Genomic DNA, 18,890 nt, shown 5'->3' on the forward strand with positions numbered 1-18,890 from the left:
CGTCTTTAAGTGAGACTGAAACCCACCCTTTGCCTCCAAGCCAAAAGAAAGAGTGAAATACACGTAACACAGCCCTCCAGATACTACTCCTGTTACTAAAATGAAGTGTATAACATTAGGGAGAACCTGGGATTCAATGGGGTTGAAAGATCACCTCCAGAAAGTCCTTGTCTCACTAATTAAGTAAAGCTAATGGCGTCCCTTCTCCACATGAAGGATACCTCCACCTATGTGCACCACAGGTGTTGCACTTCACACCAGGCAGCTGCAGGACTAGAAAGAAAACAAGTACAGTAATAGTTAATAGATACAACGGCACCCTACCACAGGCTCATTACAGCCCATTAAAGGTATTATTGAATCACATTTAATGAAGAATTTGAATTAGTTAAGTATAGGCTGGAGTAAAAAAAATAAAAAGCAAAGAAATTCATGCTTATGGAAAAAGATCTAATCACATTTTACATTCTTATTAATCATTCTCATTCTTCATTAGTAACTTGACACGCTAGCCACATGGTGATTCGCACGGACTCCACATCGCTGTACCTCCATGGTCACTCGTTAAGCTAAGTCTCTAGGTAACCACATCTAAAAGAGGTTATTCAGTTATAATTAAAGACATTCTTAAAAATTTAGCGATTTATTTCAATGTGCTTTCCAGATTAAGTCCACTCTATCAAAAATAAACAACTCTTACCCACAGTATTTCATATCACCGATATATTAGCAACTGGTGAGAAAAAGCCCTGCTAGCTAATGGTACATGGTAAGAGTTGCCTATTAAAGCAATGAGATAAATAACAAAGTTAAAATTTTGTATTTGAGAAAACATATACAGAAAATAATTGTGAAAATAAGATTGCACAATCAATATTTTGCATAGAGTACAACACTGAGGGTTTTTTGTGCTTATGGGAACTATAGTTAAGAATAAAAATTCATGTTTCAAACTTCTTTACATCTGGATAAAAGTTAAGACTACTGAACTATAAACTATTGAACATTTACAGGTTAGGAGAGTCACAATTATTACATTTCCGTGATTGCAAGCACAGGAAAGAAAAGGGTGCAGACTAGTTATATCCTAATCAGTACATTATTGCATTGCCCGCAAAGACCATTTCTGTAAGCTCTGCATGTCCAATGTAATGCTGTCCTGCTGACGTGTGGCAGAGACCCATAGGAAATTCCTCAGCTAAGTTTTAACCTTCCCCTTTGAAGGCCAGGACGCACAAGACACTCACTCACACAAGCACATACCCGAGTTTTCTGCAGTAGCAAGAGCCTCAACAACATTTTGAGAAATAGTGCACTTTTGCCACAGCTGCTGTGGTTGGACTAACAAGAGTTTCTGCACTGGCCAGCTGCTGGGACTTCAGCGCCTCGATATACAGCTGTTTGGGAGGATAGTTCATTCATTTGGGGTTTATTTGGTCTTCTCCAATAATGGATGTATTTATTTTTTTTTTTAAAATCAAGCTTGCATGAAACCTTAAAAAGAAATGGTTCTATTTCTGACTTTTGTGTTATTGCACGTTTGGCAGAACTAAGGCTTTTGAGAAGTAGCAGCAGCTTCACAGATTTCAGATCTGCTCAACTTCTCCCCTAAGATCGGACAGCAGAAGCAACCATAAGGAAACCAAAAAGTATATATAGTAATGCCAACAAAATGGTCTCATTTGTCTTTACTACAAACATAGTAGGTTCTTAGGAATACTATCCCTTGCATGCATTTATTGCATGATGTCCAACAGTCCAAGTATTCCTGTAACTATAAAAAAAGGTCATTTGAAATTCAATCATTGCAAAAGCCTTGTTTGCCTGACTCTTTAGCTCATTCTGCCCAGCAGCACAGCTTTGTGCAAAGAAAGTGTAACATTTGAGGACTAGTACTGATCTACTAGTTTCTAGATTATGGCTACTCCACTTCAGTTGTGTGTCGTGAAACAGTTTGTGGAGAGTTTGTGCAACACAAGACTAAGCTTAGACTGATTTCAGAGCCATGCAGCAGTCCTGCTATTCATCTCTGGAAGACCTTTAAGGAATATTATTTTTCTATACATAGATTCCTTAAAAAATGAGACTTGAGTTACTGAGCTAAGACACTGCTAACCCATCAGCTTGAAACATGTAAGAATAGGTTGAAAAATGAAAATCTGACAGAATACTAGAAGTCAATAATGGCTTCCCAGGTGTTAAGAGCTGGTTTTTTTTGAAACACATCTGAGCTAAGACAATACCATAACTGTGTCTGTTGATCTGCATTATAGTGGTCTTCAAATGAAACCACAATTCCAGTATCGATTCCTCTCAGTTCGAGGTTTGTTCTCTCACAAACATGCTGTAAGGCAGTACTGGGCAAGGATGGCTGGACATGGCTCCTGAGGTTCTGCTGCTCGCCTCCGAGCGAACATGCAATTCATCTCTCTATGATCCAGTGTGGCCTCATAACCAGAGAGCCATTCCTCTTAGTCAGTGGAGGAGAGGCATGCAGCGCGTTACTCGACACGTAGACTGCCTCCCTCGAGGTATGCAGCCAGCTTCGCTTCCTTTTCAGATTTCCTACAAATGCTCTAAGATACAAAAACTCCATTCTCAGGAAGTTTTCTCTGGTCAAGTCTCTGGACGACACTGTTATCCTGAGCAGCTGGTCCAACACCTTGCTCTTCTGGAAGCTGGGTAACTCTTTGAGGTTGATAGGCTTTGACCGTGCATAAAGAATCCGAAATTCCAGGTCAAAGTGTGCAACTGCAGGGCCTGACAGGATCAAAATGTTACTGCTGTTCAGCTTCCCATCTGTCCACGTAAAACTAGCAAAGGAAGAATGAGAAAATTCTGAGTTAATTCAAGACAAATAGTAAACAAAGCATTAACTGAAAATTCCCTTTCATTGCATTTAGTTGAATCATTCTTATAACCCAAACGATGAGCAGCATGCTATTTTTAGGACAAACTTCACAAGTAAACTGTGACAAGGAAAGCAGTTTTGCAGCGTGGGCTACGCTTTTCCTTCCCATGTAAAGAAATCATGTAAAGCACCAGAAGGAAATTGGCACTTGCCTGTAGGAGCCTGTTGTCACTCTAATGCCATCGATTAACATGAACTTTTCACGGACTTTTCCAACAATTTTGGCACCCGACCTCGTGTAGTATGTGTTCCCAGTGAGAGTTCGAACTCTTATCAACTGTTAAAGATATGGCAAGCGTTATGAGGATTTCAAAGTTCAACAATTGCATTTAAAGTAGTAACACACAATAACGATCACTGATGAACTAGCAAAGGCTGCTGTGGAGTGGCACAAGATTCACCTTCTAGGAACCAAATGATAATTTTTGTCTTGTTTTAGTAGGCAAAGAGGTGGCATTAAGGAGCAGATCCACAAACTGATCGAGCAAAATGTGACTGTAAAAACTCCTGTCACCACATCTTGGAGGGACCTGAACTCCACAGATTCCTGAGAACCTGCTTCTCCATCAGCCTTCAAAGCCTCAGCGAGCCTGAGCAACTCCAGTCATGCTTTGGGAACTGGACATTCCTCCTGCATTCCTTGAATATTCAATTAGTATTTGCGCTCAGAAAGCAACTGTAACATCCGCTTCTAAAGATTTCAGTTTTTCTGTTAATTGCCTTCTTATGCGAGAATGGTTAAATCTTCCAAGAAAGAGCTAGAGCTACATAAACCCCATTTTAAATTGCGGCAGCAGGCATAATAGTTCTGTCTTTTGATAGCTCAAAGATTTCAGTCCCAAGAGGATCAACTCTCTATCCCTATAAATATGACAAGGCTCACCTTTTCCTGTTCGAGGTCAACTCCCAGATCCTTGCACATTTTCAGAAAGTGGGAAAACGAAGACTGATCTAGAAGAATATACGCTTTAACTTGCCGCTGGCTACAAGCTTCCAAGAGGTCTTTGAAGATATCAGTATCTGTGAAGGAATCCATCACCAGGGCAATCATCTGCAACAAGTTTCAGGAGAAATCATTAGGCTGTTTCCACAGCATCCCACAGCAAGAGAGACGGCACATGAGGAATTTGATTTTCAAATTAAATATCCCCCCCGCTCATTTTTTTCCTGATGGTTATGGAACATGGTGCAGCCTTCTGTGACACAGTATGTTGTTCACAGGACTGCCAAAATATTTAACAGATATAAGAGAAAGGGAAAAATAACTCTGATCAGAATAAAGTTCTGTGAAGAGAATGGTATTTTGGTAAAGGTGATTACCGAGTGCGGTACACTGAGGTACAGGAGACACAATATACCTCGCTCCTTCACTATGATCACTTATTCATGTGCCTGTATAGTTAAATAGAAAAAAAAAATTGAATTTATGGACAGAAAATGTTGTTAAAGATTATTTGCCTCAATCTTGTTGTCACTTGACTGATTTATAGCAGATAACATCATTTAAGATTTTTATTATTTCATTGTAGAGTTTTGTTTTTACTGTAATTTCAGCAGCAGACATTGAAGCTTCTTTTGCCAGGATCTGTATCTTTTATGGTTGATTAGGTGTGACCAACCTAGCCTGAAAGCCTGTTGTGGAAAGACAGCTTTTCTCTATTTAAAAATCAGAGTTCATCACTAATTAGCAGCAGCGATAGCTCCCGCATCTGTTCAGTAGCGCATTACTCAGTTTTTAATTAAGGTTGTACTAAACCCTTCCCTTTTTTACAACATAAATTCACCTTCAAGAAAAAGATTTACAGAAATCTGAGCATTTTGTCCTTTCCGCCCACCTCTAGAGTGGTGCCGAGACCTACGAAGGCAGAGGGAGACTTGACACCTCTCCAAACACCCAAAGAGAGCTGATAAAGCAACTATTTTGCATGAGGAAAAGAAAGACATTTTGCTGTCAGTCTTCTTCAGCTACACCAGTAACTTTCGGTGTCACTGGAGCACAGAGTTGATTGTGGAGATGTTTGAGGGCGCTGAGAACATCTGCGAAGAACCAGTACAGTGGAAAAATAAACGTGTTCCTTCAAGTTTCTTCCTCACCCTCAGATATGGCAAAAACAGGGGATCTGGTTCTGTATTAGACAAATGTGGTTGCTGATTCCTAGGCAAGAGGGTTGTTTTTTTCCCCCTAAGAACTGACGTCTTTTCCTCAAAAGCACTGCCTGAAGAATAAGGTGAGCTTATTTACAGAACTTAGTTTTCCAGAGTCTTTCAGACTTTTCAAATATGAGAAGAAACAGTAAAAAAAAGGTTCACCTGTGTCCAACTGCTCTTTACACTTCACCTCCATATTTAAGACAAAAATGAGGTTCGTCTTCAACTTTTAATTCAGATTCTTATGATACTTCAAGCAAAGACCTGATTATTCACCCAGGCTCCTTAAGTAAAACCTCCCTTGAGCCAGCGACTGCCCTCGCCAATCCGTCCCATGGGCTGATCCCCAAGTTTGCTGTGTACCCGCCATGCCGAGTGGAAGCAACGACCACTTAAAAGAGCTGGAAACAAGCGTGTTTGGGACACACTGCTCACAGGTGCCAATTCCTTGAGTGAACTCAGAGAGGCCCCGATAGCACAGGCTCGGGTTTCACCAATGTGAGGTGAAAAATGATTGAAAAGAATGGAATTGTTAAAAAGACAAATACAAAAGAAAGGGGGGGGGGGATAAGGCAATAACGAAATAGCATAGTACATAAAATCGGGAGTTTATACAGAAGTAAAAGAAGAGAGGAAGGATGGGGTGGGTGGATTCAGTTTTCACCAATATAGGGGGGAAAGCTTGAAAATAATGAACCTGATAAAAAGATACATACAAAATGGGGGGGGAATAATGTAATAACAAAACAGCATAGTGAGTAAAATCGGGAGTTTTTATAGAAGTAAAGGAAGAGGGAAAGGATGGGGTGGCTGGACTCAGTTTTCATCAATATGGGGGGGAAAAAGCTCAAAAATAATGAACCTGTTGAAAAGATAAACACAAAAGAAGGGGGGAAGATGCAATGCTGAAAGAGCATAGTAAATAAAATCAGGTGTTGATTTTGAAGTAAAAGAAGGGGGGAAGGATGGGGTGGCTAGATTCAATTTTCATCAATACAGGGGGGGAAAAAAGTTCGAAAATAATGAACCTAAAAAAAGATAAATACAAAAGATGGGGGGGAAGGAACAAAGCAACGCCGGAAGAGCATAGTAAAGTAAAAGCTGATTTAGAAGCGAACGAGGTGGGGGAGGCCGGGGCGGGCGCCGGGGACCGTGCGGGAGCGGGACCCACCTGCCGCGCGGAGCGGATCTGGCGCCGCACCGCCTCCTTGCAGCCGTAGATGGTCTCCCCGCAGCCGGGCTGGAAGTGGGCCTCCACCCGCGTCAGCCCGCGGAAGGCGCCGCTGGCGAAGCCCGGCCAGCCCAGCTCCAGCGCCGGCGGCTCCAGGTCCGAGCGCTCGGGGAAGTAGGTGAGCGAGGAGGCGTCGAGGGAGGCGCCGAGCGAGGCCTCGCCCGCCGGCTCCGGGCCCGCGGCGGGCGGCAGCGCGCCCCGCGCGATGGCCTGCACCTCGGGCTCCGAGAGGAAGGGCGGCAGCCGCTCCCGCCGCAGGAAGGCCCGCAGCGCCTCGGGGCCGCCCGCCACCAGCTCCTCCAGCGCCAGCCGCTGCGCCTCGCTGTACGGCCCGGGCGGCCGCGGCGGCCAGCGCCCGCCGCCCTCCTCCAGGCACTGCGACGGGTTGGCCATGGCGAGCGGGAGCGGCGGGGCGGCCGCACTCGCCGCCGCCTTTATAGCGGTTCGGCCCCGCCTCCCGCCCGGCCCCGGGGGGGCGCGGCGGAGCGGCGGCGCCCACGGGTTGCGGAGCCGGCTGGCGTCCCTCCCGCTTCGGGGAGCAGCCGCAGGAGAAGCGAACCCCGAGTTAATGAAGCGCTGCCCTGGGTCAAACGGCTGCTCCGAAAGTGAGAGGGCGAAGGGCTCCGTCCCAGGCGGCGCCGCTCGCCCGGGGCAGCGGGAGGGCACCGGCCACAGGGCGAGCGCTGCGTTAGTCACCCCAGTTCGGATGGAAAACAAAGAGGAAACAAAGCTCAGCGACGACCAGGTGAAAACCCCCGTGGCGAAAGGAGTTTATTTGTAAAGTGGTTCTTGTTCCTGTGAGAGCACCAAAGCAGCTGCACAGTGTAATAAAGATAAAAAGCACATAAAGCAAACAAGCTGATTTTACATACACCCAAGCACGGCGGAACACGGGCTCTTAAAAATACCACTCAAGATTGGCCTTGAAGGTTTACCTTGGCTGCCTCTCTGTGACTTGCTTCTCTCCCAGTGTTCCAGCTCCAGGGGCCATGCAAGAGTCTCTTATCTTTTTAAACAAGTGCAGACAGAGATTTTTTCCCCCCACATGCACCTCTTTGTGCCCCCGCTCTACAGCTGCAGGGAGCGGCTGCTCTGAAAGCAGAGCAATGAAAGTCTCTTTGCCCACATAGATTTCAGAGACAGAAACGTCAAAGTTAGTAGAATGAAGTTTTTACTCTGCAACAAGAAAGAAACTCATTCAATCACTGTTTACAGCATTATTCAAGACAACAGCTGAAATGTGCCATCTACTGGACACATGTGCCTCATAAATAAGAAAATGAATCCAGTCTGGCTGGTTACTAAGGGGCTGGGATGCAGGTGTAAAGAATAACAGTGCAGGTCAGAGCTGAGAGAGAGAAGCCACACACTGCTCAGGTAGGCGATCCAACAAGTACAGACACACGCACAGAACGCTGCTAACAAATAACCAACTTAACCTAAGGTCCATTTAATATTGAGAGCAGAGTATTTTCAAAGACTAGAGTGGCACTTCAGCTCCTCAAACCTAGTAGTGGATAAACAGAGCAGGAAACACAGAATATTTCAGACAGGACAGGCTAAAGAGAAAAACATGTTGGTTTTTTTCCACTCTTACACTTACTTGTACAACAATATTAGCCAACATAACCCATAATATTTAAACATAACCCATAACATTTTGTAGTGCATTTGTCAGTTTACTTTTGAGCAGGAGCTTTGTCATGTGCTCTCCGTGATTGTCTCACCTCCAAGTTGGCTCCAGAGGAGGAAGGTGTTTACAGGTCTCTTGACGGAAGCAGGATGGTTCAGACATTCCTAGACCAAGCCGGAACTGGAAGCTCCTCTTACAGTGCTTAGACTAAAAGTCTTAGTTCTGTTTCACAAGTTGCACTAGAGACAAAGTTCTTTGAAGTCATCCCAAAAGAGAAGTACAACAGGTATGCAGCAGCAAGACACTGAACTCCAGGTATCACATCTCACGCACAAAACCCCAGCAATTCAGTAATACATTCCCATCAATATTCTTACAGGTCCAACATATCTAGCTTTTAGTTCCAAATACTAGAAACATTTACATCAGGGCTGTACCTAAAATGGGTGCAGCTATCTTGGAGTGTTAAGTTGCTACTTCCTGGTCTTGGTTTTAAAAAGATGCTCTTCTGAGGATACGTATACCACACGCACTTTATATATCTCTCTCTCTACACAATGGCACGAGAGGCTAATCGGACTGAAGGGGTAGTTAGCTCAGTCCATTTCGGAAGGCTTAAACAAGGATACAGCTGAAGACAAGAACCTCCAACTGCTCCAACAGACCCTTCACAACTTTAGTGGAAGAGTAACGTATATATTGCTGAAGTCACACTTGGAATAAAATTCGCTTTATGGCTCTTTATAAAAATTGTCTCCCCTCATGCCAAAGATAAAGTAGAAATAAAAGCCAATACTAAAAAGAAAAAGAAAAAAAAAAAAAGAGTATACCTTGATGTGAGCTAAATCTCCAAAGCCACTCTGAGCAAGATCAGTCTAACTCAGATTTTTCCAAGGTTACATAAATTAAAGCCAGAGCATTAGCAATCCTAGAAAGCAGTACCAAGTTCACGTTTCAGGTTAAACATCCAGAATTAAAATGAACCTTCACCACTAACACATATATGAAGAATATGCGAGTAGTTACAGTATAAGTAAAGCCCTCCTTTTTTATTTCTTAAATTCCATAGTACAAAACGAAGTGCTGGCGAGTGATGTACACATGTATTAAAAAAGTAAAAGTGCTGGGAGGAAGTGAAAAAAAAAAATCGGCAGGTACAAAGTGATTGCAGTTTGAGACCGGAGCTTTTGTGCTCTGTGTTCAGTGCAGTCATCATTTATTCAGGGAAAAGAGCGACACGTCCCGGAGGCTGCGCAGGCTGGCACTGATGTCACGCCTCTGTTTTAGGTTGCATCTTCCGGTGTATTGGGTCATGTAGTTTTCAGGCACGCGTCCCCTGCGGGACAGGATATCCACCATGTGGCTAAGCTTCGACCTGATAGTGGAGTAGTGGAATTGCCTCTCTTTATGCAGTTTTTGGAAATATTCTGCCCTGTGACTGGTGGAATATTCAAAGGACCGGAGAGAAGACAGTGAGCCGGTAGAGCTAAGGGAGCACTGGGACGATGATGAAGACAGTGATCGCAGACTAGCACTTGATACAGGCTTTCCAAGCAGAGGAGGTCCTTCTTTTGACAACTTTCTGTGGAGCAGGGGTGTTTCTGTGTACTCACCTTCCTTTGTCTGCGTCACTGCAGTCTTCAGCAAAACTGAAGTCTGAGTGCCCATCATTCTAGCAGCGACAGAAGTCTGAGTGCCAGTTTCTGCCGTTCCAGCACTGGTCTGTGTGGCAGCATTACACACGGTCACTACAGCCTTCTCATCCCATGGGCCAGTTTGAGTCGATGCACTTTTCCGTTCCACTATGGCCTCTTGATCGCGGAGCCACTCCTCTTCACAGAGGAAAGAATGCCCCAGGTTACAAAGCTTTCCTGCAGGAAAATCCTCAGCCTGATCTAGTTCTTTCAACAATTTCTTTGGAGTACTAGACAATCTGGCAAATTCTGCTCTCAAGTTGCCTTCCACAGTATATTCTTTAGGGGACTCTATTCTGCTTGCCAGGTGATCAAATATCCCGCTGTTCCTGCAGCTGGGTGGCCACTTCGGGCTGATGGGCATCGACTGGGCATAAAGAATCCTGAACTGGAGGTCAAACTGTTCAACCACTTGACCTGACAATAGCAGCAAGTTACTGCTGTTCAGCTTCCCGTCGGACCACGTGAAACTGTTGAAAACAAACCAAGATTCAGAGTTAATCTCCAGTGTGTTTCAACGCATACGGCTACAGACAGCAAGACTCAGCTTAGAAGTGCTGGGCATAAGGAAGGTATAAAGTCGCCAGACAATTCACTCTCTTCTTCAGGAAGAACTCTATTTAACCATGGCCAAGTGCTTTGCCAGCAACAAGTTGTATAAACCAGTTTGCCAAAGCTGCTTCCAGTTCTGTATTAGTCACACTTGGACTCAGCTAGTCCACTTGCCATTGGCATGTATTAATACCAGGCACAAAGCAAAGTTAATACATCCTTCTTGCAGAAACTCCCCCTTTCCATAGCTTCATCAGGCACCAGCAGACCCCAATACTTGCCTGTAGGAGCCTGTTGTCACTCTAATGCCATCAATTAACATGAACTTCTCATGGACTTTCCCAACAATTTTGGCACCCGACCTCATGTAGTATGTGTTCCCAGTGAGAGTTCGAACTCTCATCATCTGTTTCAGAAGGAAAAAGTAACATTAGATTGAAGTTAACTTCCAAGAAGTTTTGATTAGCAATTCTACTTAAAAGCAGCTACACACACTGCAGAAGATGGGAATGAACTGAACTTCCACTTCCTTACATTGGCTGTGTGTGAGTCTTATTAGTTACACGGTGCTTATTTTCTGTTACATTAGGAGAGTCAAGCTGGAGAGAACAGCTCATTCCAATTAATTACTGCCCATAAAGTGAGGAGTGCTCCCCATCCAGAGAAACTCTTACTAGGGTGAACATAAGCCTGTCCAATGACATGACAGTCATGTCAGCTTATATTCAGAGGAATTAAGTAAACCACCCGAGTCACATCATCCAAATCTTTTAAAAGAAAACAACTATACCTTAGAGAAGAAATGAGATGTTACCAAAGCTATACCACCCTTGGGCTTCCTGTGTTTCTGTTTTCCTTAGCAAGCAGTTCCTTGAGCCAAAGAATAAAGCTACTTAGATCTTGCAAAATGCTTGAAAATTGCTTTCTCAGGATAGGGCTCAGTGCGCACTCCACCCAGCACACCAGGTTGTTGCATATCACGGCTGTAGCTCCTACACACAGGTAGCACAGGGTAGGAGTAGATGTGCCTTTTCTGCATGGTTTTTGCTGAGTGTGTGAGCAGTTTCACGTGTTGGATTAGAAACTGTACTGAAACCACATGATATTGAGCCTTGTTCTTCAGGAGCCGAGAAACATTTCAGAAAACCCCCTTTTATATCAGTTACCAAGCAGACTCTATGCTTTAGGCTTTCAAGAGTCTGATGTTTTAGAGAAGGGTATCTTTGGTATCTGTAACTATAAACCACACCCCAAAAAATAACACAAACTACACCCACCCATATTTTGTACTTACACTTTCCTGCTCTGGACAAACTCCTAAGTTCTTGCACATTTCCAAGAAATGGGGTAGAAAGTCCTGGTCAAGGAGGATATAGACAGGGACTCTGCGGTTGTTATATGCATCCTGAAGGTCACCAAAGATATCAATATCTGTGAAGCAATCCATCACAAGGGCAATCACCTGCAAAAAAGAAAAAAGTGACAACATTTGTTCAAGGGTTTTATTTTACACAAGGCCAGATCACTGCCTGCCCCAGCCATTTCTCCTGCTGCTGTCATCAAGGCCAGAGGCACATTTCGTTGTCCTGCTGCATAGGCCCTGGCAAGTTGGAGAAGATTTCTATATTCTCACAATGTTTCTGTAAATTCACTGTGCCCTGGAATGGAAAGCATAAGCCTGAAGATGTCTTTCCCTCACGTCTGCTGCTGACTTCCCTACATAGTCTGCCGTAAAATGGCCTTTTGGTAACATCGAGGAAGCTATCACAGCAGAATCAGGAATCCAGACAAGCTATCTTCACTCCTGTGCTTCCAGTGGGGCATACCTGCTACACCTACCAACTGCGGGCCAGAGAATTAGCTTGAACGGCCTCCTCACTGTCACAGATGAGCACCTCACAAACCCCGACTGATTTCTCTTTGTGTGGCAGGAAGGCAATGCTGTCCATACGTAAGTGACCAAGAGATAAACTAGTTCTGTGACAACATAAAAACTGAATATACTATTTCTAGAATCTTAATAGATATATTCCAAGTTTCCATCCCATACCTTCACAAGAAATCCTTCCACTCACTCAACTCAACAGTTCTTTACAAAAGACAAATCCTAAAATTGTAAGATTTTCTCTCAATGGGCTGAAGACAACAGTCCTCCATTTACAATCTCTCCAGCTAATTCAGAGCCGCACGGCACACTGTTGCGGTGCTAGAATTCTCACCCTTCAAAACCAGGAATGCACATCTGTGTGGGAACACAAAGGCATAAAGGATTTGGCTTCACAACTTACTTTTCTATTCTGTTTCTATTAGACCAGCATCAAGGACAACGATTATAGAACCGATGTGGGTACCTGGCACCTGCCCTTATCAGACACATGAGGCATCCACACACTGCTGCAACACACCCAAGGCTTATACACATGCAACAGCCGCTCTGTGTGTGGCATTGCCTGTACTCAGAAGAAACATTTCCCACAAGAACAGGCTAAGCTCTGCATTCCCACCTCTGCTCTGCTCCCTAAGGGTGAGTTCTTATATATTGTAACACACACAGGCACATTGGTATTTCTATATAAAGTTAGTTTATGCTAGTGCCTCCTGTTTCCTGTGCTCTTCTCCATCCAACCACTTGTCTATGTGTCAAAGGAAGATAGTGAAAAATAAGATAGTTTTGAAAAGACCAGATGAGTAAGAAGATAACCCCTGAAAACAGAACAATTCACACTAAACCCCTCGAAAACACCAGTGCCTTCAAATGACTACTCAATTAGCAGCACATTTGAGTTCTAATCCCAGCATTAGCAGCTGAAAAAGAAATACACTTTTACTCAAAATGAGCAAAAGTACAATTATGTTTAGAGGAGAGAGAGAGAGAGACAAACCTTTTCTCTACACTCATCCATTCAGGACCGCAGAGGCAAGATAGCAACAGTGTCTCCTTTAGCCACTCAAGCTAAATGCATTGCAGCGAGCTGAGAAGAAACTACACCGCACCTGAAGTTCTCCTGTTCCTCGTATTAACCCGAAGAACTCAGACATGACTGAGCAATATCACACAGGATCTGATACTCAGTAAATTATAGGGTGTCAAAATTTCTGTCCATTCCATGTCCACAAAAACACTCCCTGGATTGGGCACATACACAGCAGCGCAGGACCAGCTTGCCTGGCTCTCAGCTTGGTGCAAGGGAAGACTTCTGGCAGGATGCTACAAGCAAGAACATTACAAACACACACAGCTCTTTTGAGAAACAGATGTTTTCATGGAGTTTACCCGAGCCACCAGACTGGCCTCATCTACCTGACAAGGAGCCTTTGAGAACAGAGCTTCCTCTGGGACCGTTTCTGGCAAGAAGCCCATAGACCATGTCATCCTCACACACGCCCTGTGCTTCTGCTTTTGGAAGCGGGCAGGGACTAAGCTCAGTGGCTGATTCAGGGTGTGCCATGTGCGAGCACGTTACACACAGATCCAGGGGTTGCTTCACCTGGCCTCCCGAAGAGGAAGCTATACATTTAAATTTTAGCTAAGCCAATTGAATGGCAGCTAACAAGAAGGGTGGTTCCTTTCTAGGGATTACAGTTGGAGGCTATAAACTCAGGTAACATAATGAGTTACAGAGAACAGTTAGAAGTTACTACGCCCGCATGATTTTTAAGCCATACTCTGCACAGATCAAAACCATCCAGTCCTGTAGGAAGGAAGTCCTGCTAAAAGCAGGTCTGCACATTACTTAGGGGCAATTAATGAGATGAAGAAGGGAGACAGAATCATAGGGTTATCTCTGTAGATAGCCGCCTTTTACAAGAGGCCTTTTTTTGTGTCATATCCTTTAAAGGACAGTAGGAGGTTTCTGCGAATCTGGCTTGCAGAGCACATCAGTAAGGAACCTGGAACGGGAAGCCTTCCGCTTTGAATAAGAGCAAGATCAGCTGAAAACAGCTTGAAGAGAAAGCTCCGGGGAGAACTTATAGCCCCTTCCAGTCCCTAAAGGAGCTACAGGAGAGATGGGGAGGGACTTTTTAGCAGGGAACGGAGCCATAGAACAAGGGGGAACAGTTTTAAACTGAAAGAAGGGAGATTTAGATGAGATATTAGGAAGAAATTCTTTGCTGTGAGGGTGGTGAACCCCTGGCCCAGGTTGCCCAGAGAAGCTGCGGCTGCCCCATCCCTGGAGGGGTTCAAGGCCAGGCTGGACAGGGCTTTGAGCAGCCTGGTCTGGTGGGAGGTGTCCCTGCCTATGGCAGGGGGGTGGAACTGGATGGCCTTTTTAAGGTCCTTTCCAACCTAAACTGTTCTATGGTTCTATGAAAGCAGTGGGTGGTTTGGCCATGAACAGCAACATCAGTTCTGCAGGCAGCGCTGGGGGACGGGGAACTCTTGTCCCACGACCTTTGGAGCACCACAACTCGGAAGGCGAGATTTCACTCAGGGGTGCAGCACACAGATGCCCCCTGTCAGGGTGAGTACCCCTCCTTGGGCATTTACCACCTCCTAATGAGACTCTCTTTGCTCGACAGGTGTTTTAAAGCCGCTCGGCCTTGCCTAGTGCCAGATGAAGGAGATGGTCATGGAGAGCACTGATGATTTTTTGCTGGGGTCTGCAGACCCGCTGCAGAAGGGCCCCGGGACCCCCAGCCTCTCCCCGGCGCCCACTCACCTGCCGCGCGGAGCGGATCTGGCGCCGCACCGCCTCCTTGCAGCCGTAGATGGTCTCCCCGCAGCCGGGCTGGAAGTGGGCCTCCACCCGCGTCAGCCCGCGGAAGGCGCCGCTGGCGAAGCCCGGCCAGCCCAGCTCCAGCGCCGGCGGCTCCAGGTCCGAGCGCTCGGGGAAGTAGGTGAGCGAGGAGGCGTCGAGGGAGGCGCCGAGCGAGGCCTCGCCCGCCGGCTCCGGGCCCGCGGCGGGCGGCAGCGCGCCCCGCGCGATGGCCTGCACCTCGGGCTCCGAGAGGAAGGGCGGCAGCCGCTCCCGCCGCAGGAAGGCCCGCAGCGCCTCGGGGCCGCCCGCCACCAGCTCCTCCAGCGCCAGCCGCTGCGCCTCGCTGTACGGCCCGGGCGGCCGCGGCGGCCAGCGCCCGCCGCCCTCCTCCAGGCACTGCGACGGGTTGGCCATGGCGAGCGGGAGCGGCCGCACTCGCCGCCGCCTTTATAGCGGCTTTGAATCCAAACAGCCCCGCGCCACCGCCGCCAGTGGCGGAGCCGCGTCCCGCCCTGCGCCCCGGTTGGCTGCGGCCGAGGCGGCCCGGCCCCGCTGCAGCCGCGGGGGCCCGAGGCGGGGAAGCGGCGGAGCCGTTCACCGCTGTGTCGGGGCTGGGGGAACGGCGCACTCCCGTTAGTGCCCGGGCCCGCTTCCCTCAGGCCCTGGCTGAGGCGCCGTTTCACGCAGCCGGGCCGAACCCCCTCCTCTTCAAGGCCTGACACAGACCTGCCCCATGAGGCCCCGGCCCTGGCTGTTCCCGTCCCCCTTCGTGTCCCGCTGTCCCTGCGAGGGTGAGGGTGCTTCGCCTTGGCCCGAATCACCCTCCCGAGAAGAACCCTCTTAACGAAGCCCGTTAAGGAATGCCGGGCATAATGCCTCGGACATGACAGAATCCGGTAAAGGCAGTCAGGGTTTTGGCCTTTGCGCTTGTCCCCATCACGAATTCCTGCTACCTGCTGAAAAATAACGAGTTGCACCTACTGACCAGCTAGATTTACTCTTTCAGACAATTCCTGGCTGTATTTGATGGATGTAGGGGAGGCAGAGACAGATAATGAGGCAGTTCCCAATGTAACCCGATTAAATAAAACTCAGTGGCATTTTTTGTATTATTAAAAGAAATTTAATATAATTTTTAAATTAAAAAATTCAATCTCTATTAAAGACACTGAGTCAGGTGCTAATACTGTCAGACATACCCTTTTGGCATGAGTTTTACATACAATTTAAGATTTTATGCATTGCTTCAACATGTTAAGAAACCATCTTTTCATACTTATAGTAGCAATAAAGTCAATTCCGTACAATATCAAATATCCTTTTTTAAAAAAAAGTTTTAAATATATTAGACTCTGATTGCCAAAATGCCATTTTATACACAAAGCTGCTAATACAATATACAGTTCTTACATTATTATCTTTTTTTTTTCACATAAAATACATCTCATTGATTTTTATTTGTACGTCATTTACTATTGATCGATGGAATTAGGAATTATTGCAGAAGGCTTGCCATCGTTTGTTAATACCCTGTACACGCAGCAGTCACCCCGGGCTGGAGCAGGGTCACCAACACTCCTGCAGTCCCTTCTCGCATTGCAATCCAGAGGCTGAAGACGCAGAGGTGGCAATACTAAGACTGTATCCATGCTGTTTAAAAACCTGTATCTCCCCTCCAGCTGCGGGTGGAGATAATTGCATTGCTGTAGGCTTGGGAATAAGTATCTTGAGCAGAGTCTCCCCTACTACAGCTTCCGCAGTTGCAATACTGCCAAATATTCTAGGTCGTAATTGTGCTGTGGGAGATGTTGCCTGAAGAACCCAGAGGTATTCAAATTGCGTGGAGGGACTGAGAATTCCATTACCAGTTTGGCCAACGTGAAAACAGCAGAATAAAGCTGAAGAACAACCAGGGACAAGAAGTTCTGTTCTACAGCCACAGGCAAAACAAAACAAAAATGTAAATACTAGCCGTGTTCTGTAGCAAGAGGCTAGACCTCCCTGCTACAAACATGTTCTGGACTCTCCCTGTAGAGAACTGCTATAACAAAGTAAGTCAATGTGATTTGTTAAATTAGAATGAACACTCTGCGCATTTCCCTTCTGTGTATTTAGGCGGAGAGAAACGGCGATCGTGAGAGAAACTGCAAGAGCAAATAGAAACTTCGAAATCTGGTATGCTCTGAACTGTTACCCCCTTGCAAAATAGTCTCCAAGCTAAAGAACAGCACTGTATAGTTACCACAAACCTTCCAACTAGTTACCGAGTTACCTTTCACGAGTATGATAAGGCACAGAAATATCCAGACGTTGGGAGAACACCTTCCAGCTGATGGACAGCAGTTCATCTATGGCTCACTGGAGACCAGTGCTATTGCTTCCTCGGTTAACATATTCCTATTTCATAGTATTGCTGATTTAGTTTCAGCAGAGATTTGGGTAAACAGAGCTCCAAGATTAAAACTAAAGGACACCAAAGAGAAGTTGTAATGCCGTTTGTGAGCTTGCAAGTGCCTTCAACCCTATGAAATAAGACCCTGGTCAATAAACTCGAGAATTCCCCGCCTCCACCGAGTATTGCACTGATTCATTATTGCTATTGCCCTGCCATGCTCTTCTCCTTCCCTACCAGGAGTACCTCATCCATGTGGTCCTTCATCCACACCTGCAAGATGGTACAGAATCACATCAGCTAGAGTCAGTTCTTCCCAGAATTGGGAGGGTTTTAAGATGTTGGAACACCACTAAGTGAGACTAAGTGTGTTTAAATCGCATCGCTTGGTACGTGAAATACAGACCCAGGTCTGACATCAAACAGATCCCAGCAATGGTACTTAACCCCTTATCTAACATTTCAGCGCTGGGACTTTCTTGGTTGAGCTCAGTAAAGCAGAGACACTTATTGAGAGACAACTTCTTTTCCCCTAAAAAAAGTCTGTCCACGTGGAAAGTAAAGCTGCTCTCATCAGCCAGTTAGTTTGCTAGAAACAGTATGAGTTCAGCATAGAGGAAGATTTTGCAGACAGAAGGGTTGTTCTCACGTGCAGCTCTGCCTACAATAGACCCGTCAATACATCCACATTCCCAAATCTTTGCGTAGTCTGCATGAACAACTACAATCTTTGGCTTACTGCTAACAGAAGCGGGACTCTAATCTGACCTTGAATCTGTACTTAGATGTTGATCGAGACTAAAACCACAGAATATAGCATAAAAAAAACAACACCCAAATCTTCCTCTAACAAGCCAAGTGCTAGATATGCCAATCACAACATGATTTCTAGTTTCTACAGTTTTTTAGTAATATTAAGATCCAATGGAATAGCCAAGTGCCTTCTGCTGCGTACCTCAGAGCTTCCCACTGGGATGGCCTTTAAAACACAGAGATATAAAACCCCACTATTGTTGTAACATTGCTAAATTTTATAATAAAAAGCCCCATTCCTAGAGGCGGGCTCCTACAATGCACATAGAAGAGCATCTGTGTGTTTATTAATCCCCCAAAAGCCTGTTTATCTCTACAAAACAGCTTACTAGAAGGTTAAATATCCCGGTTACAGAATTGCTCATCCCAGACCTACAACCAACAACTCTGCATGCAGCATAAACTGCCAGCTCCTTCCCTGAGTACATTTCCCAGTGCCCCACAGGCAGTGACCGTTACACCCAGAATGTCACCAACACATAAGCATGAATCCGTTTTAAGTCACTCTTCCAACAGCCTTCACAAGCCCCACTCTGATGGAACTTCAGCCCAAGGCCAGCGGTAGATAAGTACTTTGCATGACTGCGGATACTTTGCGTGACTGTGAAACGTACCCTGGAAGATTTATCAATTAGCGACTCTCTGGTCTGCACAAGAATTGATTAGATTTCATCAGACACCACTAGACTTCAGTGAGCACGTTAGCTTAGCGATAAAGCCAGAAGAGCTGTATTACAGCCAATTTTACAATTACAATGCGAAGTCCAATTAGTGGGATGTAATATCTTGTAATATCTTTTGCCTGAGAGTAAATCA

At 45.7% G+C, this 18,890-nt stretch overlaps 2 protein-coding genes across 2 annotated transcripts; both read right to left on the bottom strand.

Moving 5' to 3' along the window:
- Positions 1-355: 355 nt before the first annotated feature.
- Positions 356-6,716, bottom strand: LOC141750410 (protein FAM83D-A-like). Its single transcript, XM_074605423.1, has 4 exons — positions 6,231-6,716; positions 3,795-3,962; positions 3,064-3,188; positions 356-2,813 (listed from the first exon to the last, which is right to left on the bottom strand). Exons 1-4 carry the CDS (start codon positions 6,681-6,683, stop codon positions 2,423-2,425), a joined length of 1,137 nt encoding a protein of 378 aa, XP_074461524.1. The 5' UTR covers positions 6,684-6,716; the 3' UTR covers positions 356-2,422.
- A 727-nt stretch (positions 6,717-7,443) lies between these two features.
- On the bottom strand, positions 7,444-15,290 carry LOC141750210 (protein FAM83D-B-like). The gene is made up of 4 exons (XM_074604932.1): positions 14,831-15,290; positions 11,464-11,631; positions 10,451-10,575; positions 7,444-10,087 (listed from the first exon to the last, which is right to left on the bottom strand). Exons 1-4 carry the CDS (start codon positions 15,281-15,283, stop codon positions 9,136-9,138), a joined length of 1,698 nt encoding a protein of 565 aa, XP_074461033.1. The 5' UTR covers positions 15,284-15,290; the 3' UTR covers positions 7,444-9,135.
- Between the last annotated feature and the right edge of the window lie 3,600 nt (positions 15,291-18,890).

This window comes from Larus michahellis, chromosome 12 (genome assembly GCF_964199755.1).
Source record: "Larus michahellis chromosome 12, bLarMic1.1, whole genome shotgun sequence".
NCBI lineage: Eukaryota > Metazoa > Chordata > Aves > Charadriiformes > Laridae > Larus > Larus michahellis.